The sequence below is a fragment of the Pleuronectes platessa genome, chromosome 11, assembly GCF_947347685.1.
Source record: "Pleuronectes platessa chromosome 11, fPlePla1.1, whole genome shotgun sequence".
NCBI classification, from domain to species: domain Eukaryota; kingdom Metazoa; phylum Chordata; class Actinopteri; order Pleuronectiformes; family Pleuronectidae; genus Pleuronectes; species Pleuronectes platessa.
The window spans coordinates 399,415-427,077 of record NC_070636.1 but is presented as its reverse complement, the minus strand read 5'-3'; the positions used below and the strand labels follow the sequence as shown (position 1 = coordinate 427,077).

Below are 27,663 nucleotides of genomic sequence, written 5' to 3'. Positions count from 1 at the left end.
TTCAGGGACATCAACTGATTGATAAGCTGTGATGGTGTCTTCACTTTGTTCAGAGACTCGTAGACATATGTATATATGTGCTCCAATAACTTTGAAATGAGTGAGTTAATATGATGGATCTTTAATATCCACAACACTTAGCATCCCTGTCATCTGTTACAATAAACATTAATCGATTCTTTGTCGTTAAAACAGGACTCCTCACCTAATTAACATGTGAAATAATAATCATTACTTTCTAATTAAAAGTTAAAATAACAGTAATTATCATTAGCTCCTCATTAACAGGTGAAATACTAATAATCCTGGTTATTTTAAATTACGTGTAAAACCGACTGTGTTATTGTTGAGGGCGATAAAAGTGACGGAGCTGGAATGTCCCAGCTCGCGCTCGGTCCGTGAAGTAGATGAAAAGTTGGTCAACAAGCGGCCGGTGCCGAGGCTCAGTTCCCGGGATCACTTCTTCACTTTGAGACGGTCTTCTCCGGTCCTCCGGTTCTCTGCTCGGTAAATACGGTGCCCAGGTGGCCGTGTGTCGGTTGTGTGTCTGTTGTGTGTGGGTGTGTGTCGGTGTGTGAGTGTGGTCCCCCGGGCTCGGACCCTCTGAGCGCGAGGAGCACGTTTCCCATGTGGCGGATAATCTAACAAAAGACCCGCTCCTCGCGGCTGCTGCTCGGCCTCAGCCGCGGATCTCTGGCCTCTGGGCTCCGGTTCCGCTCCGGGGCTCGAGCTGGGTGTGTGCGGCGGGAGTTGGTCTGTGATAGTCGGTGTCGGTGACCCGGTTTCCCTCTCTTTTCCCTCCAGAGAGCGGCCGGTCGAAGCGGAGCTGCGAGATGCCGCTGCTCCACAGAAAAGCCTTCGTCCGACAGAGACCTCCCGCGGACCTGCGGCCGGAGGAGGAGGTGTTCCTCTGTAAGATCACCCACGAAGTCTTCAGGAGCTACGAGTGAGTAGAGCCGCGGCGGAAGTTCGACTGACAGTTGGCCCGGCGGTTAACTTTCACATACACAAACAAAAACAAACTTTTCTGAGAGAGGAAAGTTCCGCAGGCTCTTGAACACGTCACAGTGACCCTGAACACGTCATAGTGACCGTGAACACGTCACAGTGACCCGAGCGCGCAGGTGAGGTCACCTGGTGTCAGAGTTAGCTTCATCAGCTAGCTGCAAGCTAAAGAGGATTAGCCTGTTAGCTGTTAGTGCTGCAGGAGCAGGCCTGGAGTCAGTGAACGCGGCTCCGCACCTGCTCAGGTGTGTGTAAAGGTCACCTGAGATCAGCTGATACTTCCGGTCTGTGACAGCCACAGAATCTCTTTAACGTCACTGTGACGTGTGCTCGAGCTGAGATGTGACGTAGGGAGAGTCACTTCTTTTACTGGTGCATTTCATCTGCTCGCCTGTTGATGGCGTCATATCCATTTTAGATTTAAGCATAGTTTGAAAACTACCGTTGCTTGCGTGTTGTGACGTCATCATTTACAATCACAAGATATTTTAAGTGAACTTTTCGAAAGTTACGTTAGTCTCTTGCAAACAGATGTTTGTAAACGATGACACAGACGATCTCTTCCTAATTGGCTCTCATTAGTCACATGACTCGACTACAAAGCGTCGCTAACACTTCCACCTCGTCCTCGCTCTGACTCTTCACCATCAGAGCTCCTCGTTTGTAACCAAACAACACACTGCAGAGACAATCTACTTCCTGTTTACATCACGTGACCAGTGTCCATGACGGGCCATGTGATGTGTGTTCATGTGGAGGAGGTTTCGGTCGTGTGGACGTTTTAGTTTGATTGGTTGTAGATAACAAATGTGTCAGTAGACGTATCTGTAGAAGTGTGACACTCAGGAGTAACTGAGCTCCCTCTTCCTCCTCCTCCTCCTCTTCCTCCTCCGCCTCCTCCTCCTCCTCCTCCTCCTCCTCCTCCTCCTCCTCCTCAGTGACTTCTTTGAGAGGACCATCCTGTGCAACAGTCTGGTGTGGAGCTGTGCTCTGACGGGTCGAGCGGGCCTCACTTACCTGGAGGCGGTGGAGAGTGAGCGGCGAGCCAAGCTGAGTCTCCAGAGCTTCCCTCAGTGTCTGGTGGTGCCTCTGCTCCACCTGGCTGCTCTGAGCCGACACGGCCGACTGACGGAGCTCTGCGAGGACGTCTACACCTTCGCCAAAGACCGCTTCTTCCCCGGAGAGACCGTGGACGTGGCCGGACGCAACGGGGCCAGGTACTGAGGGGGGGGGGCTGCCAGGATCATACCAGCTTCTTGACAATCCTGTTTTCTACACTATTTATAATTTATGTGGAAAACATCATGACACAACACAGTTGACTCAGTGTGAGGTCACTTCCTGTGGATGACCATCTCTGATGTCATCCACAGGAAACTTCTAGAACTCCACTCAGAATTCAGAGAGAGCAGAACTTCATGAAGAAGCTTTTCAGGTTTCTTTCGGTATCATAGTGGTTCAGTCCCAGTTCGTCTGCTGGTCCCTGAGTTCACTGCAAACTGGAGCTGATCACCCAGTTCCGCTGATTTGATTTGAGAGGCGACCTAGAGTGTCCAGTGGTTTAACTGGGAGACATGAGACACAGAGAAAATCCTTTATTTTCTCTGTGGTTCTCTCTTTACCATAGACCCACCTTCTCACACAATGTTCTTTATAATATTTATACTCTTATTATGAATCACATAGCACCAGAGACTTCATATATGATATCATACCAGGCACATGGGGAATGTGGCTTAATCCATGTCTTTGTGATTGTCTTCTAGCAGCTCCACTGAGCAGCTGGAGAGGCCGAGTGGTGAACTTCAGTGCAGGTGTAATATCTGCCCCGGCTCTTCCCTCCAAATCAAATCAAAGTGTTTATTGTCACATGCACCAAATAACTTCATCAGAGCAGTGACATTCTTATGAGCTGGCAGGCAACAGCTACACAGTAGATAGGCAACACAAGATAAAAGAAATGACATAACGTAGTACAACAATTTAGATTTAAATGAAGGGCTAGCAGCAGTTTACAGGGTGAAGGAGTTAGGAATATTAAATTAAATAATATGTGTAGTTGTATGAGTGGGGGAGCAGAATGTACATGGTATCAGGACTTTGGAAAGATTGTGAGGTTGAGCAGGACATCTTCCCCTGTAATACAGTTGTCGACTTCACTTTCCCATTTTCGTTTTATTAATATAGTGTCAGACTTGGAAGTAATCCAAAGAAATGATTTAACCCATGCACTCCCTTGAGTTCCTGGAATCTTTCCAAACTCCTGATACTTAAATCATGGATGGTATTTTCTTTAAGTGGCTCTAATACAGGTGTTGTAAACTAGCATTTATGCTAATACACTGTAAACAATGCATCTGGTTCGTCCAATGACATTGTCATGTCCATGTCCAAATAAAATCTATAGCACAGTTTAATATTATAATTTTAATTGGCTTGATTGTTCGATTATCATGTAAATCTTGTGTGTGTGTGTGTGTAGACATGCGTGTGAGATCCTGCAGGTTCATTCTCCTCATTCCAGCGCCGATGGAGCACCGACCACTAACAGCCACAAGAAGCCAGTGGACAGAGACACCATCGTCATCAGTGACAGCGACGAGGACAGAAACGCCTTCCAGAGTCCCTCCGCTCAGGTCAACGGGTGAGTAGGTCAGAGGTCAAGTGTTGTTGGGTCAGAGAGTGAAGAGCTGCTTGAAACCTGGAGTGATCCTGGTGTGTGTCCGCAGGAAGAAGAAGAAGAAGCCTCTGAGTCCGTCGGTGTTTAAATACACAGTGAGGATGATGAAGGACGAACACAGTGAGCCCTTCACTGTCAAGGTCAATCAGATCAGGTGAGCAGGTCACAGGAGAAGGTTCCAGAGGATGAGGCTCCTCCAGTTGGTGTCAGTAGATCGACTGAAGAACAGATTGTTGTTTACGTTACAGTGAGTTTAACCAGGAGACGTTTGTTTGTTCAGTCGCAGGAAGACGACTCTGTCCAAAGAGAGACTGAAGCTGCTCCTCAAACAACACTGTGTCCCTCACAACGGGACCATCGCTCTCAAGGTGAGAACCAGTTCCCTTCCAGTCCCTAACTTACTGGGATTCTAACCTTTACCAATGATGACTGGCAGCCTCTGCATGGGGAGTTCCCCTTCTACCCTCTGGTCGGAGGTTCACATCCCCAAGGGGTAAAACCAAACACCTGACCCAGCTCCAGGGATGTTGTGTAAGATTCATTATGGTTAACAGGCAGTGCTGCAGCTAGCCATTTTGGGGCCCTAAGCTTAACTCCTTTATGATGCCCCCCCCCCCCCCGAGAAAAAAAAACCGTTTGTTTCTGCCAGCTTAACATTTCATTAAAACGAAAAAGGAAAATCTACTTTGTAAACACAGAACAGCCAAAAGTACATACACACAAGTATTGGGATGTGCAAAATCTTCGTAGAAAGTAAATAGTCATCCATAAATACAAACTTAAAAGCAGAAGTATACAAGTTAGCAATCTTCTTCAATAAGATTGTTTTTGTGAGCAGCTGAGTGATCACATGACGTCCTGAAGGTCACTGACAGACGTGTGGACACAGAACACTGATCCCAGGTCGTTCATGAGAAATGAAGCGTCACAGTTCATTCTCTGAACACGACTTTGAGAATGAAGTCATCTGAATGTGACAGATCTCAGTCTCCACTGACACTGAGCCCACACTCCTCTTGTGAGTTGTCTGGTGTCATGGCTGCCTCAAGTTGAATGGAAGCTTCCACCGTGTGGCGCTCCTACCAGACATGAGAGGACATGTTGTCCTGAGGCTTCATGACTGACGTGTCTTCCTGTGTCTCAGCCCTCCACAGTGATGAAGTTCCAGCTGTCGGAACAAACCTTCTCTCAGTTCTTCCCTGACGAGCCCCCCCGGTTCCCCTTCAGCCCCCCCTCTAAAGGTGGAGGGCGTGGCTCGTCCGGACAGGTGAGTGATGACTGTCACATCCATGATAAAGTATTTATTAGTTTTTAATCTAAAGTGTGTTTTGTCACAGTTGTTGTTTCAAAGTGTTTCTCCGGCCTCGTTCAATGGATCAAAGGTTTGGACTGAATATCTGAACAGTAACATAAACGTGAAGTCATAGATGGAGACGTGGATAATAAATAAGAGATTCAGATCAGTGACGGAGGTTCAGAGAGCTTCCTGCAAAGTGAATTCTGTCTCTCTCTCTCTCTCTCTCTCTCTCTCTCTCTCTCTCTCTCTCTCTCTCTCTCTCTCTCTCTGTATCTCTCTCTCTCTCTCTCTCTCTCTCTGTATCTCTCTCTGTCTCTGTCTCTCTCTCTCTCTCTCTCTCTCTCTCTCTGTGTCTGTCTCTCTCTCTCTCTCTCTCTCTCTCTCTCTGTGTCTGTCAGTCTCTCTCGCTCTCTCTCTCCCTGTCTCTCTCTGTGTCTCTCTCTCTCTCTCTCTCTCTGTTTGTCTCTCTCTCTCTCTCTCCCTCTCTCTCTCTCTTTCTTTCTCTCTCTCTCTCTGTCTGTATCTCTCTCTCTCTCTCTGTGTCTCTCTCTCTTTCTTTCTCTCTCTCTGTCTGTATCTCTCTCTCTCTCTCCCTCGGTCTCTCTCTCTCTGTATCTCTCTCTCTCTCTGTGTCTCTCTCTCTCTCTGTGTCTCTCTCTCTTTCTTTCTCTCTCTCTGTCTGTATCTCTCTCTCTCTCTCCCTCGGTCTCTCTCTCTCTGTATCTCTCTCTCTCTGTGTCTCTCTCTCTCTCTCTGTGTCTCTCTCTCTCTCTCTCTCTCTCTCTCCCTCGGTCTCTCTCTCTCTCTCTCTCTCTCTCTGTTTGTCTCTCTCTCTCTCCCTCTCTCTCTCTCTCTGTTTGTCTCTCTCTCTTTCTTTCTCTCTCTCTCTCTCGGTCTCTCTCTCTCTGTATCTCTCTCTCTGTGTCTCTCTCTCTCTCTCTCTGTGTCTCTCTCTCTCTCCCAGCTGACGTCTCTGACTCGCTACAGTTTGAATCTGTCTTTGTTTTTTAATTCGTCCACCATGTCCACACTGATTCTCTCCTTCAGATGAGTCCGGCTCTGGGGAAGGTGACAGAGGAGAAGCTGAAGCTGCTGCAGCAGAGGAAGGAGATGGCTGCTGCGGCTACGGACAGAGTTCGACTGAAGAAGGAGAAGGAGGAGGTGCAGGAGGCCAAGAGGAGAGAGAAGGAGGACAAGGAGAAGATGAAGGAGGAGCAGAGGAAGAGGTTTGAGGAGGAGAAGCAGAGGAGGAGGGAGGAGAATGAGCAAAGAAAGCTGGAGAAGGAGAAGGTGAGTTTTTAAACTTTGTCCTCTTGTAAAATGAAATCTGAACTTTTTAAGACGGACTGAACTTCACAGGAACGAGAGAAGCTGAAAGAGGAGAAGAAGAAATACGCTGAGCGACTGAAGATCTGGAACAAACCCAGAGAAGACCTGGAGTGTGAGGACCTGAAGGTCGGCTTGATGATTGATTACTTAAAGTATTAATGTGAATTTATCGAGTGTCGAATAGAAACTGTAGATCTAGTCACATGTGTAAGTGTTGTCTGAACCAGGAACATGTGTCGGTTCTTCCAGGAGCTTCCCAGTCCGGATCCAGTGAGAACCCGTCTTCCCTCGGTCCTCTTTGGAGAAGCTCTGATGATCCTGGAGTTCCTGCGAGCCTTCGGGGAAGTCTTTGACCTGAAGGACGAGTTCCCTGATGGAATCTCTCTAGGTGAGAACGTAGTTTCCTCAGTGTGCTGGATCAGACCGGACCAGGACCCGGTGGAACCAGCTCTAACACCAGGTTCACTGTGGTAGAAAAGCTTCAGGTCGGGTTCTATCAACACCAGAACCACAGGACCGGACCCTCTGGTTCTAGCTGAGGTCCTGTGGGTCAGTGTTGTCTTCACTTTGAACCAAACTGGGTTCATAGATCCACTGGTTCTCCAGCTGTGTTATTGATCTTGGTTCTTCAGTCTGTTCTACGAGAGGTTCTGAACGGTTCTACCTCTGCACAGGTTCTCCAGGTGGTTCTGCTTCTACTTGATATTGTGTTGGCTCAAATCATCTATTTGAGGTTTTGTCTCCACAGACGTCTTGGAGGAGGCTCTGGTGGGTTCTGATCCTGAAGGTCCTCTGTGTGAGCTGCTGTTCTTCTTCCTGTCGGCCATCTTTCAGGCTCTGGACGAGGAGCAGGAGGAAGTGACCAAAGACCAGGCCGAAGGTCAGACACACACATCTGCACCTGTATGATGACAAGGGAATCAGAGTTACACATCACTCACACATTCATACCCTCTGATGGCAAAGCATTGTACAACCAGTGATGGTCTTGATATACAGTCAGTGATTGTGTGTATATTGTGTACAGATCTGTTTCAGTGTATTGTGTGTTGTGTACAGATCTTTTACATTGTGGTGTGTTGTGTACAGATCTGTTTCATTGTGTTGTGTATATTGTGTACAGATCTGTTTCAGTGTGTTGTGTGTTGTGTACAGATCTGTTTCAGTGTATTGTGTGTTGTGTACAGATCTGTTTCATTGTGTTGTGTATATTGTGTACAGATCTGTTTCATTGTGTGTGTATGTTGTGTACAGATCTGTTTCATTGTGTTGTGTGTTGTGTGTTGTGTACAGATCTGTTTCAGTGTGTTGTGTTGTGTACAGATCTGTTTCATTGTGTTGTGTTGTGTACAGATCTGTTTCATTGTGTTGTGTTGTGTACAGATCTGTTTCATTGTGTTGTGTGTTGTGTACAGATCTGTTTCATTGTGTGTGTATGTTGTGTACAGATCTGTTTCATTGTGTTGTGTGTTGTGTGTTGTGTACAGATCTGTTTCAGTGTGTTGTGTTGTGTACAGATCTGTCGGAGGCCCTGGACGATGACTCTGACCCGACCCAGTCAGCTCTGAGCGCTGTGGCCTCATTGGCCGCCGCGTGGCCCCAGCTGCACCAGGGCTGCAGCCTGAAGCAGCTGGACCTCGACAGCTGCACGCTCTCTGAGATCCTCCGGCTGCACATCCTGGCGTCCGGCGCCGACTGCAGCCACGTCAACGCCAAGCTGCGCTACCAGAAGCAGGGCGGCTTCACTCTGATGGACGACCCCTGTGTCGAGCTGCGATTGGCTGAGCCGACGCTGCTGAAGCGGCTGTCATGCACCGCCGTGTACGACCTGACTCCAGGTCAGCTTCAACACATCGGCTTCTTTCATTCACAGCTTCAGTAGCTAATCAAACAAGTCTCCTGCTCATAGATCAATACGGATCAATTCAAACGGCTATCAGTTATTGATTTGTGTGAAGGGGAGAAGCTGAGGATCCTTCAGGCTCTGGGGTTTCTAGATATTGATCAGTTATTGATTTGTGTGAAGGGGAGAAGCTGAGGATCCTTCAGGCTCTGGGGTTTCTAGATATTGATCAGTTATATTGATCAGTTATTGATTTGTGTGAAGGGGAGGAGCTGAGGATCCTTCAGGCTCTGGTGCTTCTAGATATTGATCAGTTATTGATTTGTGTGAAGGGGAGGAGCTGAGGATCCTTCAGCTTCTGGTGTTTCTAGATATTGATCAGTTATTGATTTGTGTGAAGGGGAGGAGCTGAGGATCCTTCAGGCTCTGGTGTTTCTAGATATTGATCAGTTATTGATTTGTGTGAAGGGGAGGAGCTGAGGATCCTTCAGGCTCTGGTGTTTCTAGATATTGATCAGTTATTGATTTGTGTGAAGGGGAGAAGCTGAGGATCCTGCAGGCTCTGGTGTTTCTAGATATTGATCAGTTATTGATTTGTGTGAAGGGGAGAAGCTGAGGATCCTGCAGGCTCTGGTGTTTCTAGATATTGATCAGTTATTGATTTGTGTGAAGGGGAGGAGCTGAGGATGTTTCAGGCTCTGGTGTTTCTAGATATTGATCAGGTATTGATTTGTGTGAAGGGGAGAAGCTGAGGATCCTGCAGGCTCTGGTGGGGAAGCTGCTGACGTTGGCCTCCAGCAGGGATGTGATTGAAGACTGTGTGGAGGAGCAGCGAGGAGCTCGACAGGAACTGAGAGAAATCAGATCTGAACAACACCGCAGAGGGAGAGAGGAGGCTGCACACAGGTAAACACAAAACACACTCACAAGTATACACAACACACACAAATGTGAAAATATACAGAAAATTCTTCCTCCTCCTCCTCACGTTTAGGGTTCGTCTTCGTAAAGAGGAGAAGTTGCGGGAGCAGGAGCAGAGGCTGAAGGAGAAGGAGGAGAAACTGAGGGAACAGGAGCTGAAGGGAGGAGTCCAAACCAACAGGTAGAGACACAGTGAAGCTCTCAGGGTTCTGGTGAACAGCTTCTTCTCAAGAGTTTCTTGAGGGAATTTCTTCAGATTTGGTGTAAATGTTGACTTGGAATGAACAGATTAGATTTCAGAGGTCAAAGGTCACAGTGGCCTCACTAGATGTGTTATCTCAGGATCATCTGAAGGCACTGAGGCCCTCTGGCTTCGTGGAGGTGTTCAACCACGGGGGGGGGGGCGTCATTTTACAGATGAATAAGAAGGTTGTTAAGAATTCAAGCAGTTGTTAAAGTCACTAAAGATCATCGCTGAAACTTGTGTTTGATAAAAAATTGTTGTCACTAATTGTGTGTGTTGTTGTGTTGAACACATTGTTTCTGTCTGCAGTGAGAAGCGACACAATGAGGATGACGAGGAGCAAAACTCTTCATCCAACAAGAAGACAACAGGTAAACATCAAATCTTTCCTCAACTGTTCTCACTCTTCTCCTCTTTATGCTGAGTCATTGTTCTCCTCGCTCCTTCAGCTAAGGACGACCAGAGAGAAAGACAACAGATGAACTCTGACCCCAAACCCCCGTCCTGCCCCCCCACCAGCCTGGCAGCAGAGGAGCAGGAGCAGGAGAAGGTCAGAAGCATTTTGTCCTGATGTTTGGTCACGTGACCAGTGGAATGGAAGAACAAACTTTTTAACCTTTAATTTTTTTAATCAGGAGTTGTTGATGAGGAGAAACTTGGGAATCGGAAGCTTTGAATTTGAACATTTCTTCCCGTGTTCTGTTATTCAGACGTTCAGAGCACCTGTCAGTCAGGAGGTTGTGTTCTCTACATCCTGGTTCTGTTTGCAGATTTCAACTTCCTGGTTTCAGAAACCTGGACAGCACGATACCTTCAATCCTTTACCCCCTAACCGAGAGCTTTGTCTGGAACTAAGTATCAATGAGACGAGTTGAAGTTTAGAAACTGGGTTGATGGTGGTGATCTTCAGATGTTCTCTTCTAGACCTTTATACTGATGCTCTCAGTTAAAAGCACCACAGGTGGAAGAAGAGAACATTGAAGTGTGCTTGAACGTTGGTCTGACCCCCCCCCATTGTCCCGCAGGTTCGAGAGCTGCAGGCCCGGATCCTGAAGGCGGCGGCCTGCACCTGCCTGCCTCCTCTGGGCAGAGACCGGCTGTACCGCCGCTACTGGCTGGTCCCCTCAGCCTCGGCTCTGTTTGTGGAGGACGACGCGTTCGGCCTGACGGAGGACATGCTGCAGCCGCAGCCCAAACCTGAGCAGGAGTCCACTACCAAGATGGAGGAGGACGTCAAAGAAGAACCAGCCGATGGCCGGTGGGTCACACGGTTCATTTCTGATGTCTAAAGAATTCCTGTGCCCAGCGTTTGAATAACGACTTCACCTTCCTCCTGTACAGCCCTGGCTCAAGCCCCGCCCCCTGCCACACCTGCAGCCTGCCAATCAACCGTCCCATCCAATGGTCTTTCTACAGCTCCGTGGAGGAGGTGGATCAGCTGATCGAGGCTCTGAACCCTCGAGGTCACAGGGAGGGCGGCCTGAAGGAGGCGCTGCTGCAGGAGAGGGAGCGGCTGCAACAGCTGCTGCAGAACTGTGACAGGAAGCAATTCACACACACAGGTAACACACACACACACACCTGGACCATTGTGTATCCACACTATCTTCACCTGTAATCACACCTGTCCTGTGTGTCCAGATGGTCCTGAGTCGTCCACATCTGTCCCAGAATGCATTGCTGCAGCTGAGACTGTGATGGAAGCTCGACTGAGAGACCTGCTGCTGGACATCGAGGACCGCATCCACCAGGGCACTCTGGGAACTCTGAAGGTATGAACCCCCCCGCTGATGATCAGAGGACCAGAGACGGCAGTGAGCTCAGACTCACTTGTCTCACTCTGTCCCCAGGTGATGGACAGACGGGCGTGGCGCTCGGCATTGGAAGCAGGAAACTATGAGCTGCTGTGTTCTGACAGCAGAGAGAACAATGGAGTGAACGAGCGAGTGGAGGCCATGGAGGTGAACCCCCCCCAGCAGAGAGTCAGAGACAGGTAGACGCCACCAGTCCTCTCGTTGTTCTCTGCTGCTGCCATGTCGCTGAGGAGAAGAGTCTGAGAGGGTTGTGTGTCTCATGTGTGCGTCTCATGTGTGTGTCTCATGTGTGCGTCTCATGTGTGTGTCTCATGTGTGCGTTGTGTGTCAGGCTGCAGGAGCTGAAGTCCGACGGTGTGGCGGCGCGTGGGACCAGCGGCAGTGGGACTCCTCAGGTTGTCAGCAGCTCGATGCGAATCCTGGCTGCGGCCCTCGTTCACGTTGAGCAAGGCATCGAGAGACGCTTCCTCAAATCTCCTCTGGGTGAGTCCCTGCACGTCTGGAGGAGGTGGGGCCTGAGCTGGTAACATTCAGACACCCCCCCCCCCCCCCCCCCCCTTTGTGGCCAATGTGTTTTACACAACTCACTGTACAGGATAACATGTGAACCAACTGCTCCCCCTACAGGCGAGGAAGAGTCCAAGAAAGACCAGAAGATGAAGAAGAACAAGAAGAAAGACGAGGACCAGGCCAGTGAGGGTACGACTTTAGATTCGATCAGTGTGTGTGTTGGTGTGTTTATGTGTGTGTGTGTTCTACGTACTTTGTCCACACAGTTTAAAGTGGTATGAATGTGGTGTGTCTCTCAGATGGCAGTGACAGTGGTCGAGTGGTGAAGACGGTGTTGGAGCGGTGGAGGGAGTCTCTTCAGTCCTGCTCCAGTTTGTCTCAGGTCAGAAAACACGCCTCTTTTCTTATCTCCAGAGAGAGCTCTGTTCTGATTGGCTGTCGGCCTCAGAATTAGTTTTTTTTAACCGCTGTGGGATCAACACGCTGCTGATGTGTGTCCAGGTGTTCGTCCACCTGTCCAGTCTGGAGAGAAGTGTCCTCTGGTCTCGCTCCGTCCTCAACGCGCGCTGTCGCATCTGCAGACGCAAAGGGGACGCGGACAACATGCTGCTGTGTGACGGCTGTGACCGAGGACACCACACCCACTGCCTGAGGCCCCGCCTCAAGGTACCGCCCTCATCATGCCGACCAACTTCCTGTTTCAGAATTATCAGTTTCCTTTAATTATACACCACAATGACACAGGTTTCATACAGTTCAGTGCAATGACAAAAAGTGACCACCAGGGGACAGTACAGTCCAGTGGTTATTATAATGAAGCTGTTTCCAGATCAGTGTCTCAGCAGCACTGACGTCTTTGTTTGTCTCAGACGGTTCCAGAGGGCGACTGGTTCTGTCCAGACTGTCGACCCAAACAGAGATCTAGCCGTGTCCCGTCCCGTCAGCGCTCCTCTGTTGACGAGGAAGAGGAGGAGGATGAAGAGGAGGAGGAGGAGGAGGAGCAGCAAGAGACTGAGGAGGAGGAGTCAGAAGAAGAAGAAGAAGAGGAGGAGGAGTCGGAGGATGAGTTGGAGGAGTCGGAGGATGAAGAAGTTGCAGTGAGGTGAGTGGAGATATTCAGATAAGTCAAATCTCAAAGATCAGTCTGACGCTGCAGCTTCTCCGAACCTCAGCAGCACCAAGAGGAGTCAGGCCCCGCCCCCTAAAGGCCGGAACCAACAGGCCACGCCCAAAGGACAACAGACCACGCCCAGGAACAGCACCGTCTCAGCAGGGAAACACTCCTCCGCCTCCAAGTGAGTATCTGTTGTAACCTGCTCCTCGGCCCCTGAGGCGCTGACTCCACCTCACTGAGTCCATCCTCTTCTCATCACAGGTCCTCAGGTAAAAAGGCCACACCCCCTGTGTCGAAACCCAACGTGGCCTCCGGCAGTAAAGCCCCCCCTCGCTCCGGGAGCCGGGTCAGCGCCCGTCTGAGCCACGAGATCTCTGCACCAAATGGAAACGCTAAACCCTCACCTGGTCCGAGCGAGACCCGCAAGAGGCAGCCGCCAGGTAAACCAAGCTCCTCAGGTCCAGAACCGTCTGAGAGTCTGACCCGTGGATCGCTTCTGAACGTCTCCCCTCTGCTCCTCCAGACACCACTGCCCCCCCGAAGCCCTCCAGACCGGTCCTCACTCCTCCTGCCACCTCCTCCTCCAGCCGCCGCTCCTCCGGGAGGAACCAGGGCGTCCACGAGCTGTCGGCCTGTGAGCTGCTGACTGTGGACCTGGTCAGACATGAAGACAGCTGGCCCTTCAAGAAGCTGGTGTCCAGGACTCAGGTACACAAATACACACTGACTCACTCACACATACACTCACTCATAAACTCACTCACACACACTCACACTCTCACTCACACATTCACACATACACTCACACAAATACACACACTCACTCACACACTCACACACTCACAAACACACTCACTCACACACTCACACTCACTCACACACTCACTCACTCACTCACACACTCACCTGTCTGTCCCTCTACACCTGCAGGTGCCTGACTACTATGACATCGTCAAGAAGCCGATCGCCCTCAGCACCATCAGAGAGAGAGTCAACAACTGTGAATATCAGGCAGCAGGTAAAACACACACACACACACACACACACACACACACACACACACACACACACACACACACGTCTGGATCTGCACCGACTTAAAGAATCAAATGAACGTGTCACAAATGATTGTTTTGACAAATTGACTAAAGTGTTGAGGAGAAGTTGAGTCAGTTCTTCTCTTTGTCACGAGACCTTCTAGATGAAACCCTCTTGGGTCTGAATCAGTTCATTATGTTTCCATCTTTATGTTTTATTATAAACCCTCGGCTCAGTGAAGGTACCAGAGTCTCACACCATCTGGTCCCACCTTCACTCAATCAGGGGATTGGTTCTCTGCAGTTTCTGACATCAACAAATGAACTCTTATCTTTGTGTGTTTTCACAAGAGGTCAGATGAAATCAGATGAAAGGGTCAATTTCAGATGATTTCAGAAAAGACCTTCTGACCCCAGAGGGTTTGAATCCTGGAGGAACATCAGACATTATGGGATTGAGAGGATTGTTTGGATTAAGTGGAGAAAACTCAAATGTTTCTCTGATGGTTGAAGCAGAAGAATCTTTTTCTTCCTCGCCTGATGAAAGCTGCTGTTTGTGTCTCCAGGTGATTTCATCTCCGACGTGGAGCTGATGTTCTCCAACTGTCTCCAGTACAACCCGCGTCACACCAACGAGGCGAAGGCCGGCACCCGCCTGCAGCAGTTCTTCCACTCGGAGCTCGGCAGGCTCGGTCTGTCTGAGCGCGGCTCCGCCCCGCCGGCCAAACGGTCCCGACACTGAAACAAGCGCACCCTCTGACCTCACCGCCGGACACATTCTGATAGGTCCATGGAGGTGGGCGGGATTTAGAAGCTGCAGGTGTTTCCTTCCTGATGTACTAACAAGGCGTTGATATGATTGTTGACATAATCGCAACTTCATGACCTCTGACCCCAGAGCACCCGCAGGCCACAGTGTCTGGGGTCAGAGGTCATGAAGTTACACGCTCAAAAGGAACCAAACATGAAATGTTACAACCACAAGCTCACCTGAGAGGGGCGTGTTCTGTAAGCTCCGCCCTCTTCGCTGGATAAAACTTGTAGATTTCCTCCGACCTGCTGACGTTCACGGTGTCTTTGTCTGGTGTGTGTGGACAGACATGGACGTGGACGTGCAGGGACATTCCTGTGGTGCTGTAGGACAGTAGAGATAGTAGAGTCCCAGAAAAGCAAAAACCACTCAATAAACTTAAGCTTTGCACTGACAGTGAAACCCCATCAGGCCGTGTGTTTGCTCAGGGACAAGATGTTTGAGTGTTGGTAGAGCAGCAGGTTCCAGGCTGCGCGGCGGCTTCAGGCTCGGGGGGGGGGGGGGGGGGGGGGCGTCAGGATGTCTCTGGATCCACTGAGACATTTATTTGATGTGGTTAATCAATTGTGAAGCTTTCATTTTAAAATCCAATCACATGGTGTTTGAAAACGCCTCAATAGTTCCAAGATTGTAATGAAATCTTCAGTGACCTCAACAGACCATGTTAACCACTGCAGGTGTTTCAAAATGGCCGACACTGACTGAAATTAACCTTGATTTATTAAATCTTTACATTTTGACGCTTTCATGACCAGCGTCTGGAATTCAGACAGTATTTATTCTGAAAATCCATTTCACTTTGTTTAATTTGATTTTGACTGAAATCCTTTATTTTGAAGGTTTGGGTCAAAGCAGTCTTCTGATTGGAGGAAAGTCATGAGTCAGACGTCGCTTAGTTCAAACATGGAAAATGAAATTCGGATTTTAAAAGCTTCAGTCACAGTTTGATGCTGATGACCTTTGACCTGAGTCGCCGTGGCCCCTGTGGATTTGTTGATTTTTTTTTTTTGTATTTTGAATTTAGTTGTTTGTTTGGCTGCATTTCTTTAGTTTATTTTCTTTCTGTTGTGTCCGGAGGTGGGGGGGGTCAGTCTGTAAAACTACACTGGAGCCGCTGCAGCGCCCCCTACCTCTGTATTTATTTAGTCTCTGCGTTGTCTTTATTTATGACTGATTGATGCTCAGCCTCCGGATGATCTCTCACCTGTTTGATGTTCTAATGTAAAAATAAATGGACTTTTTATAACCACCTGCTGCCTGTTGATCCTCACACTCACTCACATTCACACACACACACACACACATTCCATTGATCTAATCTGGACCATAGTTACTGTGGGTTAATCCTTTCCTACCTTAACTCAACCTCAATCTATTCTGAAGCTAAATATACGAAAGCACCAGTAAAACGTCCTGATGAACGAAGTCACTGCTGCACATGTGGTCCAGCAGGTGGCGCTGTGGTGACGTGGGAGCAGAACAAGCTCCGTGTTTAGACGAGGAGCGTCACAGTGCTAAATGATAAATATCATCATTCCTACAGACACATTAAAATCACTGTTGCTTCTTATGACCGAATCATCAGTGAGAAAGATGAGTCAGCATCATCAGCCTGAATGGACAGGACGTCCCCGAGCGTCCATCAGGTCTCATGGGGGGGGGACAACATAGGAAGGAAAGATCAGCTGGAAGGACCTGTGGGGTGGGGGGGGGGCAGGATCAGCTTCCTGCTCAGGAACCTGTGACGTCCTTCCCTCACCTAAGAACACAGAAGATCCATCCTGCCCACTATGCCCAACTCCAGATGCCCCCCCCCCCCCCACTGGTTGTACAATAAGTCCCCTAAGGTTAGGACACGTGCACACACAACCAGGTGCTCACGTGCATGGCAGCAACAACAGACACAAAAAGAACAACAACCAACACCTGGACATCAAAAACATGCCACGCAGTTCAAAGGACAACTTTTGTCCTCGAGGAGGGACAGAGAGGTTCTCCTCCACTGGTCAGAGGAGAGAGCCCCAGACTGGGAGATGCTGGTGGGCCAGCGGCTCCCAGTCCCACCACATGTCAGCACCACCCTGCGCCTCGCCCACTCAGTAGGGTGTCATGTGACACGGCTGAAGACATGGAACATGTCCACCAATGTCTACAGTGGTGCAGGAGAACACACAAGGAACATTCTCCATCTTGTCCCATGTTCTAAACTGGGACATAGAGGTAACGATCTACTGAGCAGCCACTGGTTTCATAGTCTCACACTCTCACGCACACTCTTCAGGTAACATTTTTACCACACATACCATATTTATTGTATGTTGATATGATTTATATATCTTAATATCAATATATATATATATATATTTTTTTTATACATTAATACAAAATATTTGACCCAAGCAGAAAATGCTTCATGATGATGAGTTTAAACCCCAACCCAGTGACCACTGTACTAACTCTGCAGTATATATATATATATATATATATTGCAGAGTTAGTACAGTGGTATAGTATAGAGATATATAGATATAAGTAGTATATTGTAGTACCCTGCAGCAGCAGTGAACACGTGTGTGGTGGTACAGTGGACCGGACGGTGCTGGGAGTGTCACAGGTCTGATCCCCGTGTGGCCCCGCCCTCCCTGCTCCTCCTCCGGTTGACCGGCCACATTCCCGCTACCTTCCTCCGTGACCAGCACCGATCTGACGGCGAAGCAGCGGACGAGCCCCGGGACAACATGGTAAGAATCTCCCTGAGCCGCCCCCCCGGCTCGCCGTGTGCGTGTAGCGGGCCCGGGCCACTCGGGCGGCGGGCCCCGCTGCTCCGGAGGACCGTTATGTGGCTCCACGGGTAGCGTCATGTTGGCTAGCTAGCTGCCTCCCGGTGGCTAGCGGCTCCGGCCTCGACACCGACCCGCTGCCCGGTGCTTCGGGTCCGGACAGACGTCCTCCGGCCTCGGGGCCTCATGCGGGGACATTACCGGGCTGTTAGCACGTGTATCTCCCTCCTGACGGCCCTACCCGGGCCGGGCCGCGCCGCGCCGGGCCGGACCTCAGGCCGTGTGGCTCCGGGCGGCCATCTTACTCCGGCTGGCTGCGGGCTGCTCAGCTGGAGCCAGGACCCGGTCTAACCTGGACCCGGTCTAACCTGGACCGGGTCACTTACAGGAGCGTTAATTAGTCCGGGTTAGTTCAGTGTCACTGCTGTGTGAAGGCCTGAAGGCTGCACTCACTGGAACCAGTTACTGAAGCTAACCAGTAACCAGCACCAGTAACCAGCACCAGTAACCAGTCAGTGATCACAGGAGCCAGATATAATAACTTAACATTGTGTCTTTATCAAAGTAAAAGAATGTTTAGAGTTTGATAGTCGCTCTGACTAATCACACTAATGATAAGTTCACCAGTAGCAGAGAGTTCCTTCTGTAATATGATTCATCAGATCACATGATTGATGGTTGAACTGGTATTTAGCTGGAAGGAGTCAAAGATCCATGAAGTGATGAACCAGCTCCAGATGATGTCATCAGTGGATCACAGTGTGACGTCAGAGAACAGGAGGCACGAGTCTGATTCGGTTCCGAGGTGAAGGTTCATTTAGGTTCTAGTTAAGATTCATATTTATTATTTATTATTATGATGAAGTCAGCAGATATGAATCAACTCATGTGGAAGTTGTTTTATTTCACTGAAGAAGAATCAGGGCTCTTATTGTGGAGAGCTTCCTGTTGATCTGCTCTTACTGGAGGAGTCATTATTCATGCTGGTTTGATTCTGGTCCTCAGCCTCAGTGGATATTAAAACATGATATATCATCATATTTATACATTAGAGTGAGATTTACACGTGATGCAGTTTCCCTGTGTTAGCGTCAGTCTGATCCGTGAGACACGATCCATCCTCCACTGATCACCGATCATCTGATGATCGTTGTTTCCTGTCTGAGTCTGAAGCTTCCTGTTTCATCCACGATTCATTTCTTCTGTTTTAGTTTCACTTTGTGATTTAAGGTCTAAAGAGTTTAGTCCTGTCATCACCTACGTGGGCGGAGTCTACCTATACTGGACTCTGATTGGTTTGTAGACGGCGTCTGACATGGGCCTGTTGTGGGGGGGGGGGGGGGGGGGGGGGGCGAGTAGTCTTCTCTTCTTCTTCTCTATAATTCTATCTCTACTTCCTGTGATTGGTCCAAAACTCCAAACTATCCAACAAAGTGTTTTCACCTCAAACCAACAGAACCAGGTTCAGTTTGATCCAGACCCAGAACTCCTCTTGTGATATTTAGGTTCAGTCTGAAGGTCTGAACCAAACCAGGTGTGAACGAGTCCTGAATCACTTCTCGTCACCAGCTCCAGCTTCTGGGGAAACATCAGCACTTTGACCCTAAACCTAGCCTGACCCGGACCCTGACCCTGACCCTGACCCTAACCCTGACCCGGACCCTGACCCGGACCCTGACCCAGCTCCTGTCATCGTCCCTCTGTCGTCTCGTTTCCCAGTGAATTGTCTGATCTGTAAAAAAGGCCAGAAACTGAGTGTGTGCAGGTGACGGGGAAACTTCATTTGGTAATTTTATCTGCTGCCACATTGATATTAATGATCATCAGAATAGTTTCAGATTCTTCCTCTGACGGATCTTTGAACACCATCGAGGCCTGAGACTTCTTTATGCTCCGTGTGATGTCACTGATCAGCTGATTCATCAGCTGTTTGTCCATCTGCTTATTTTAGTTCATTTATTTTTAACAAAATCTTAAAGTGATCTCAAAATATCTGGTTTTATTCAAGCAACATTTCAAAAGATTCAGTTTATGGTGATGTTGTCAGACGTTTTCTCAACTGACCCAAAAACCTGTAATTATTCATTTTAGCAGGATTTTAAAGATTTCATCTTTCCAGAGAGAGTAAATATTTGGCCTTGTTTTTACAATTGATGAAATAGAAATTGATTGACACAATCTAATTATTCAAAGGACTAATGCAGGCATCGCACAAATCAGAAGTGACAATCCTCTGGATGAAGACTGTGATGGAATAAATGATAAATCATCCATCATCACATTAGTTAGCAGCTGGTGTTGCGTCATGGGACTCCTGGTGGCAGATGACCAGGATCAGTTCTCATGGATCAGATGATTCCTCCACGACGTTTTAATACGTGTTTTAATACGTGTCAGTGAATCTAAAAGTTCTGCATTAGCAGAGGTCAGAGGTCAGTTCTAAAAACCTGCTGACTCATGCTGCTGTTACTGTGTCACGCTCTGATAGCCAATCACAGCGCCCCCCCCCCCTCAGAGCTGTGAATTGAGTGATTTCCACATCTGTAAATAACAAACATTACAAACAGGAGGAGATGCAGGGTGAAGTGGGGGGGGGGCTGATCTCAGTTTGTGTTTAACAGCAGACTAATGACTGGGGGGGGGGGGGGGGGGGGAATCAATGGTATTGATCACATGATGAAACGCAGGTTAAAGTCCCTCCGTGGATTCAAACCTACAACCTGCTGTTAACATTGATTAAGTTGATGAAGTCACACTGACTGAACAGAATGCTGAGTCATCACATTCAACAGTAAACAAAGTGAGGCTGTGGCTCCCCCCACTGTCCAGGAGGGTATTATTACTTCCTGTGATGTCATTTCCTGCAGCATCTTCAAATGTCTCTAAAATGTGAAGAACCTCAGCTCAAAGGTTCTGTGAGTTATTAAATCATAACAAACAATGAAAGTACAGAAAGTATAAACACTGAAACATTGATCCTGTAGATTCTAAATATAGAACCATGCACTGAATATGTTTGTGTCCCCTGCAGGCGTCAGGCGTGACAGTGAACGATGAGGTCATCAGAGTGTTCAACGACATGAAGGTGAGGAAGTCTTCCACCGTGGACGAGGTGAAGAAGAGGAAGAAGGCGGTTCTGTTCTGTCTCAGCGAGGACAAGAAGAAGATCATCGTGGAGGAGGGCAGGCAGATCCTGGTGGGGGACATCGGAGAGACCGTGGACGACCCCTACGCCTCCTTCGTCAGCCTCCTCCCCCCCGACGACTGCAGATACGGCCTGTACGACGCCACCTACGAGACCAAGGAGTCCAAGAAGGAGGACCTCGTCTTCATCTTCTGGTACAGTGCTCTTCATCGTTCCAGGACTCTGATCCTCAGCAGCTCATTGTGTTTAGAGTTTCAGTCATGACCTCATTGATCAGGTAGGACCAGAGCTCACATGAGGTCCTGTTCAGGTGGATCTTCTGTGTCAGCTCAGTGATTGGTCAGACTCTGAGAGTCTAAGGACCTGATTGGTCCAGTGTAATGACCCGTTTGAATTCAACATTTTTCTGCTCCTCAGAACATCTGAAGGAGTTCCTCTTCAGATGGACCTCCTCTCGTTCAGATGGACCTCCTCTCGTTCAGACGGACCTCCTCTCGTTCAGACGGACCTCCTCTCGTTCACACGGAGCTCCTCTGGTTCAGAAGGAGCTCCTCTCGTTCAGACGGACCTCCTCTCGTTCAGCTGGACCTCCTCTCGTTCAGATGGACCTCCTCTCGTCCAGACGGACCTCCTCTCGTTCACACGGAGCTCCTCTGGTTCAGACGCACCTCCTCTCGTTCAGATGGACCTCCTCTCGTTCACACGGAGCTCCTCTGGTTCAGAAGGAGCTCCTCTCGTTCAGCTGGAGCTCCTCTCGTTCAGAAGGACCTCCTCTCGTTCAGAAGGACCTCCTCTCGTTCAGAAGGACCTCCTCTCGTTCAGAAGGACCTCCTCTCGTTCAGCTGGAGCTCCTCTCGTTCAGAAGGACCTCCTCTCGTTCAGACGGACCTCCTCTCGTTCACACGGAGCTCCTCTGGTTCAGACGCACCTCCTCTCGTTCACACGGAGCTCCTCTGGTTCAGACGCACCTCCTCTCGTTCAGACGGACCTCCTCTCGTTCAGAAGGACCTCCTCTCGTTCAGACGGACCTCCTCTCGTTCAGCTGGAGCTCCTCTCGTTCAGAAGGACCTCCTCTCGTTCAGACGGACCTCCTCTCGTTCACACGGAGCTCCTCTGGTTCAGACGCACCTCCTCTCGTTCACACGGAGCTCCTCTGGTTCAGACGCACCTCCTCTCGTTCAGATGGACCTCCTCTCGTTCAGACGGACCTCCTCTCGTTCAGATGGACCTCCTCTCGTTCACACGGAGCTCCTCTGGTTCAGACGCACCTCCTCTCGTTCACACGGAGCTCCTCTGGTTCAGACGCACCTCCTCTCGTTCAGATGGACCTCCTCTGGTTCAGACGGACCTCCTCTCGTTCAGACGGACCTCCTCTCGTTCAGAAGGACCTCCTCTCGTTCAGAAGGACCTCCTCTCGTTCAGACGGACCTCCTCTGGTTCAGACGGAGCTCCTCTCGTCCAGAAGGAGCTCCTCTGGTTCAGAAGGAGCTCCTCTGGTTCAGACGGACCTCCTCTCGTTCAGACGGACCTCCTCTCGTTCAGACGGACCTCCTCTGGTTCAGACGGACCTCCTCTCGTTCAGACGGACCTCCTCTCGTTCAGAAGGAGCTCCTCTCGTTCAGACGGACCTCCTCTGGTTCAGACGGACCTCCTCTCGTTCAGACGGACCTCCTCTCGTTCAGAAGGAGCTCCTCTCGTTCAGACGGAGCTCCTCTCGTCCAGACGGACCTCCTCTGGTTCAGCTGGACCTCCTCTCGTTAGGAAGGAGCTCCTCTCGTTCAGCTGGACCTCCTCTCGTTCAGAAGGACCTCCTCTCGTTCAGACGGACCTCCTCTCGTTTAGCTGGACCTCCTCTCGTTCAGAAGGAGCTCCTCTCGTTCAGACGGACCTCCTCTCGTTCAGAAGGACCTCCTCTCGTTCAGACGGACCTCCTCTCGTTCAGACGGACCTCCTCTCGTTCAGACGGACCTCCTCTCGTTCAGAAGGAGCTCCTCTCGTTCAGACGGACCTCCTCTGGTTCAGACGGACCTCCTCTCGTTCAGCTGGACCTCCTCTCGTTCAGACGGACCTCCTCTGGTTCAGACGGACCTCCTCTGGTTCAGACGGACCTCCTCTCGTTCACACGGAGCTCCTCTCGTTCACACGGACCTCCTCTCGTTCACACGGACCTCCTCTCGTTCAGACGGACCTCCTCTGGTTCAGCTGGACCTCCTCTCGTTCAGCTGGACCTCCTCTCGTTCAGCTGGACCTCCTCTGGTTCAGCTGGACCTCCTCTCGTCCAGACGGAGCTCCTCTGGTTCACACGGACCTCCTCTCGTTCAGCTGGACCTCCTCTCGTTCAGACGGACCTCCTCTGGTTCAGCTGGACCTCCTCTCGTTCAGAAGGACCTCCTCTCGTTCAGACGGACCTCCTCTGGTTCAGACGGACCTCCTCTCGTTCAGACGGACCTCCTCTGGTTCAGACGGACCTCCTCTCGTTCAGACGGACCTCCTCTCGTTCAGAAGGAGCTCCTCTCGTTCAGACGGACCTCCTCTGGTTCAGACGGACCTCCTCTCGTTCAGACGGACCTCCTCTCGTTCAGAAGGAGCTCCTCTCGTTCAGACGGACCTCCTCTCGTTCAGACGGACCTCCTCTGGTTCAGACGGACCTCCTCTCGTTCAGACGGACCTCCTCTCGTTCAGAAGGAGCTCCTCTCGTTCAGACGGACCTCCTCTGGTTCAGACGGACCTCCTCTCGTTCAGACGGACCTCCTCTCGTTCAGACGGACCTCCTCTCGTTCAGACGGACCTCCTCTGGTTCAGACGGACCTCCTCTCGTTCAGACGGACCTCCTCTCGTTCAGAAGGAGCTCCTCTCGTTCAGACGGACCTCCTCTGGTTCAGACGGACCTCCTCTCGTTCAGACGGACCTCCTCTCGTTCAGAAGGAGCTCCTCTCGTTCAGACGGAGCTCCTCTCGTCCAGACGGACCTCCTCTGGTTCAGCTGGACCTCCTCTCGTTAGGAAGGAGCTCCTCTCGTTCAGCTGGACCTCCTCTCGTTCAGAAGGACCTCCTCTCGTTCAGACGGACCTCCTCTCGTTTAGCTGGACCTCCTCTCGTTCAGAAGGAGCTCCTCTCGTTCAGACGGACCTCCTCTCGTTCAGAAGGACCTCCTCTCGTTCAGACGGACCTCCTCTCGTTCAGACGGACCTCCTCTCGTTCAGAAGGAGCTCCTCTCGTTCAGACGGACCTCCTCTGGTTCAGACGGACCTCCTCTCGTTCAGCTGGACCTCCTCTCGTTCAGACGGACCTCCTCTGGTTCAGACGGACCTCCTCTGGTTCAGACGGACCTCCTCTCGTTCACACGGAGCTCCTCTCGTTCACACGGACCTCCTCTCGTTCACACGGACCTCCTCTCGTTCAGACGGACCTCCTCTGGTTCAGCTGGACCTCCTCTCGTTCAGCTGGACCTCCTCTCGTTCAGCTGGACCTCCTCTGGTTCAGCTGGACCTCCTCTCGTCCAGACGGAGCTCCTCTGGTTCACACGGACCTCCTCTCGTTCAGCTGGACCTCCTCTCGTTCAGACGGACCTCCTCTGGTTCAGCTGGACCTCCTCTCGTTCAGAAGGACCTCCTCTCGTTCAGCTGGACCTCCTCTCGTTCAGACGGACCTCCTCTCGTCCAGACGGACCTCCTCTCGTCCAGCTGGACCTCCTCTCGTTCAGACGGACCTCCTCTGGTTCAGCTGGACCTCCTCTCGTTCAGATGGACCTCCTCTGGTTCAGCTGGACCTCCTCTCGTTCAGAAGGACCTCCTCTCGTTCAGACGGACCTCCTCTCGTTCAGACGGACCTCCTCTCGTCCAGACGGACCTCCTCTCGTTCAGACGGACCTCCTCTCGTCCAGACGGACCTCCTCTGGTTCCTCCTGATCAGTAAAGTTAGCCGTCCTGAGCAGTTGTGTTAAGGTGCAGGGATGTTAAGACTTTCAAGTTGCCGTGTCAGATTGATTTGAACCAGTAACAGGGTTAGGGTTTATTTATTTCGCCCTCAAAGAACATGCACATGACCCCTGTTCTCCTGTTCCTCCTCAGGGCTCCAGATGGTGCCTCCATGAAGAGTAAGATGATCTACGCCAGCTCTAAAGATGCCATCAAGAAGAAGTTTACAGGTGAGTCCAACACAAAGATCCTCCTGTGAGGCGGAGTCTCACTCTGTCTCAGGACCTGTGTAGCTCACACGTGGTGTGTAGTTTGTGTAGAGGGGTTGTGTTGAGTTCAGGTCTGTTCCTGTGTGTGTCTCCTCAGGTATCAAACACGAGTGGCAGGTGAACGGGTTGGACGACATCCAGGACCGCGCCACGCTGGCTGAGAAGCTGGCCGGGAACATGGTGGTGTCTCTGGAGGGCAAGCCGCTGTGATGTCACGGCGAGCGGAGCCAAGCCAACCGCCGTGCCATCCGGACCGAAGCACCCGCCCCCCCGAACACCGCTTCACCCAGCAGCTTGCTCTGTCTGTATTCATGTCCTGAAGGAGTTAGTGTCTTTAGGCCTTGTTCTTGTTTTTTGTTCTTTTTGCTATTTTCCAACATGAAGGAGATCTCATTAACATAATAACGATATGCAAACACCTCCCAGTTTGTTGCCACATGACTCTGTTCACCTGCAGAACACAACAAATTGCCCTGCTACCACACCCAGGAAGCTGTCCCTCTCTCACAGCCACAGTTTTGCCAAAAAGTCGATGTGAAGGAAGCAGCCGCTCGGAGGCTCCGCCTCCTGCAGCACACGCGTTTTTACATATGACTTTATTTATTATTGTAAAGTGTTGTTTCTTCTCCAGTACGTTCACACCAGGCAGACACATTGTTAGACTATGCATCCAGAGGAGAAGGTCATCCAGCACTTTGTGTTGAAACACTACAGAAAAGATCCTGACGTTAAATTCTCTGTTTGTTTACCTCAGTTTTCATTCCTGTCCGCTCGTGTCATTCTACCTGTTGGTCGCCGCTTTACTTTCAGTTTGAATGTAACCGTCACACCAGAGTTAGAGTGCTTTTATTTTGTAAAGAAACACTACAGGAAGCAGATTTGACCCCAGCAGAGAGACGACCCCACAACAACAACAACAACACAACGACATCTGGAGCCTTAAAGTGGAACGTTGTTTCTGAGATCACAGGAAGCCACTTTGCAATAAAAGCCTGTGGCAGATCTGATGATGCCTCCTCTCGTCTCTGCTTCCACCAATCAGAGAGCTTCCTCCCGCAGGTCGCCCCCTGGTGCACGGACGTTCTGTTCTCCCTGGGCTCATGAGTGAAAACAGCAGAACCTCAGTAGAACCTCAGTGATGTGTTGGAACCAGCTGAGGAACCTCAGTGCAGCAGCTGTGCTCTCATAGAACTGGAAAACAGACATCAGCGAAACCTCAGGAGAACCATTAAGACTCCAGTAGAACCTTGGTACATCTATTGGGAATTTGATAGAACAGTAACTGTTAGGCAGACCCTACGATAACATTCATTCAGTAGAAAGTCAATAGAACCAGTACAGCATCAGAACATCAGTAGAACTTCAGTGCTTAATAAACATTCAGTAGATTTCCATTCAAATTATTGGCAAATTAAGCGAAAACAGAAACGTCTGAAGAACCGACAGGTTCCCTGTTCCAGCCCAGAGAACCTCACTGGAACCACGATGACAAGCAGAATCTCATCAGACCTGCCAACAAACTCAGAACCTTGTTAGGATCTCAGAGTAGAAACATGATCAGTAGAACCACAGAACCATTACAAACATACTAGTTCAGCCATGGCAGACGCCCATTAGAAGCAGAATGACCTGAAGAGGTGAACTTCAGACCCGTGACCACCTGAACCCAAAAGAAAGATGGATTCACAAAACATGAAATACACACAACCTGCTTGTCTCAGACTCGTTCCCACTCAATCAGCTCTGGTTCTTCAACTGGTTCTGTTCAGAGTTCATGGGCCTTTGGAGCTGACCAGCGAGGCAGCACTGGTCTCCACCAGGTTTTAGTGGAAACATTGTAATGAAGGTTGTGTGATCAGGGAGGTTTTCATCTTGTGTGTCTGATTGTTAGAACAGAGTCGTACTGCTGCTATTCTCTCCAGAACCACAGAACCTGAAGTTCTAGAGAGGACCCAGAAGTTTCCAGAGATCCTCCAGGTTCCAGGTCGAAGAGATGAACACATGAAAACATTGATCACAGCTGCATGGGGGGGGGGGGGGGGGGGGTTAGATCCAACCAGACCAGGTCCAAACATGTAACTGGTCTAAAGTTAGTTCAGGGGAATTTCACTGGGAATTTCTGCCCTTATAAGGTCAGAAAGTATCCAGTGAGTCCACTGGGACTCAGACCAGAACCAGGTTTACCACAGGGACTCAGACCAGAACCAGGTTTACCTCTGGGGCTCAGCAGGTTCTGCTGCAGTTTCATCAGCAGTGAGTCGAACCAGACGTGGAAGCTGCTGACGCACTGATCAGCTCCGGAGAATCTGATCCTCCTGCTGCTATTCCTGGAGACCACATGTCCAGGTCCTGTCCACAGCGTCCACAAAAGGACCGAGTGGAGACGAGCTGCAGGACGAGTGCAGGACAGCCGAGCAGCTGCAGAGGAACCGAGTCACACAACAGGACTCACTACATGATGTGTCAGGAACCAGATAGAGAACCAAGAATAGAACTGTCAGAATGATCCATGTGTCTAATTATAACTCATATTCTGTAACTGAAGTGTGTGAAATAAGATCAAGAGAAGAACCTGGAGAAGTTCACACCTTCATCAACTCATAAATATCAGTGATTGATTAGCTGATCAGACTTCAGCTGACTCATGTCCACATGGAACCATCTGCTGTCAGTCACTGCTCCGGGACCAGTTCTGCTCAACATGTCAATCACACACAGACTGTGCTAAGCTAAGCTACACTAAGCTAAGCTAACATATTAATGCTAGTCTAAATCAAACCTTCCAGAGCTGCCATGTGACCGAGGGAAACTTTGAGTAAACACCGGGCGAGTCACGTTCATGAGTCAGGTGGTTTGCATAAGTTAAGATAAGATAAGTTAAGATAAGATAAGATAAGTAAAGTTAAGATAAGATAAGATAAGATAAGATAAGATAAGATAAGATAAGA

At 49.9% G+C, this 27,663-nt stretch overlaps 2 protein-coding genes across 3 annotated transcripts; both read left to right on the top strand.

The window, feature by feature from the left end:
• The first annotated feature begins 402 nt into the window (after positions 1-402).
• baz1a (bromodomain adjacent to zinc finger domain, 1A) lies at positions 403-15,854 on the top strand. 2 transcript variants are annotated; one of them, XM_053434593.1, is made up of 30 exons: positions 403-507; positions 805-946; positions 1,944-2,222; positions 3,488-3,649; positions 3,735-3,839; positions 3,966-4,053; positions 4,830-4,952; positions 6,030-6,272; positions 6,342-6,437; positions 6,561-6,699; positions 7,060-7,191; positions 7,829-8,149; positions 8,895-9,060; positions 9,149-9,256; positions 9,629-9,690; positions 9,769-9,869; positions 10,345-10,577; positions 10,661-10,881; positions 10,961-11,091; positions 11,170-11,312; positions 11,465-11,616; positions 11,761-11,832; positions 11,943-12,025; positions 12,145-12,309; positions 12,513-12,745; positions 12,819-12,938; positions 13,019-13,197; positions 13,281-13,465; positions 13,688-13,775; positions 14,361-15,854. In XM_053434593.1, the coding sequence occupies exons 2-30, from the start codon at positions 834-836 to the stop codon at positions 14,534-14,536; spliced, it is 4,419 nt and encodes a 1,472-aa protein (XP_053290568.1). In that variant the 5' UTR covers positions 403-507; positions 805-833; the 3' UTR covers positions 14,537-15,854. The 2 variants fall into 2 exon arrangements, 1 of the variants encoding a protein (XP_053290568.1); XR_008340042.1 differs by lacking the exon at positions 14,361-15,854 and having other exon boundaries at positions 12,816-12,938; positions 13,019-13,465; positions 13,688-13,770.
• Positions 15,855-17,215: 1,361 nt separating this feature from the next.
• Positions 17,216-25,722, top strand: cfl2 (cofilin 2 (muscle)). The gene is made up of 4 exons (XM_053434294.1): positions 17,216-17,346; positions 20,417-20,724; positions 24,600-24,676; positions 24,813-25,722. Exons 1-4 carry the CDS (start codon positions 17,344-17,346, stop codon positions 24,923-24,925), a joined length of 501 nt encoding a protein of 166 aa, XP_053290269.1. The 5' UTR covers positions 17,216-17,343; the 3' UTR covers positions 24,926-25,722.
• Positions 25,723-27,663: the final 1,941 nt, after the last annotated feature.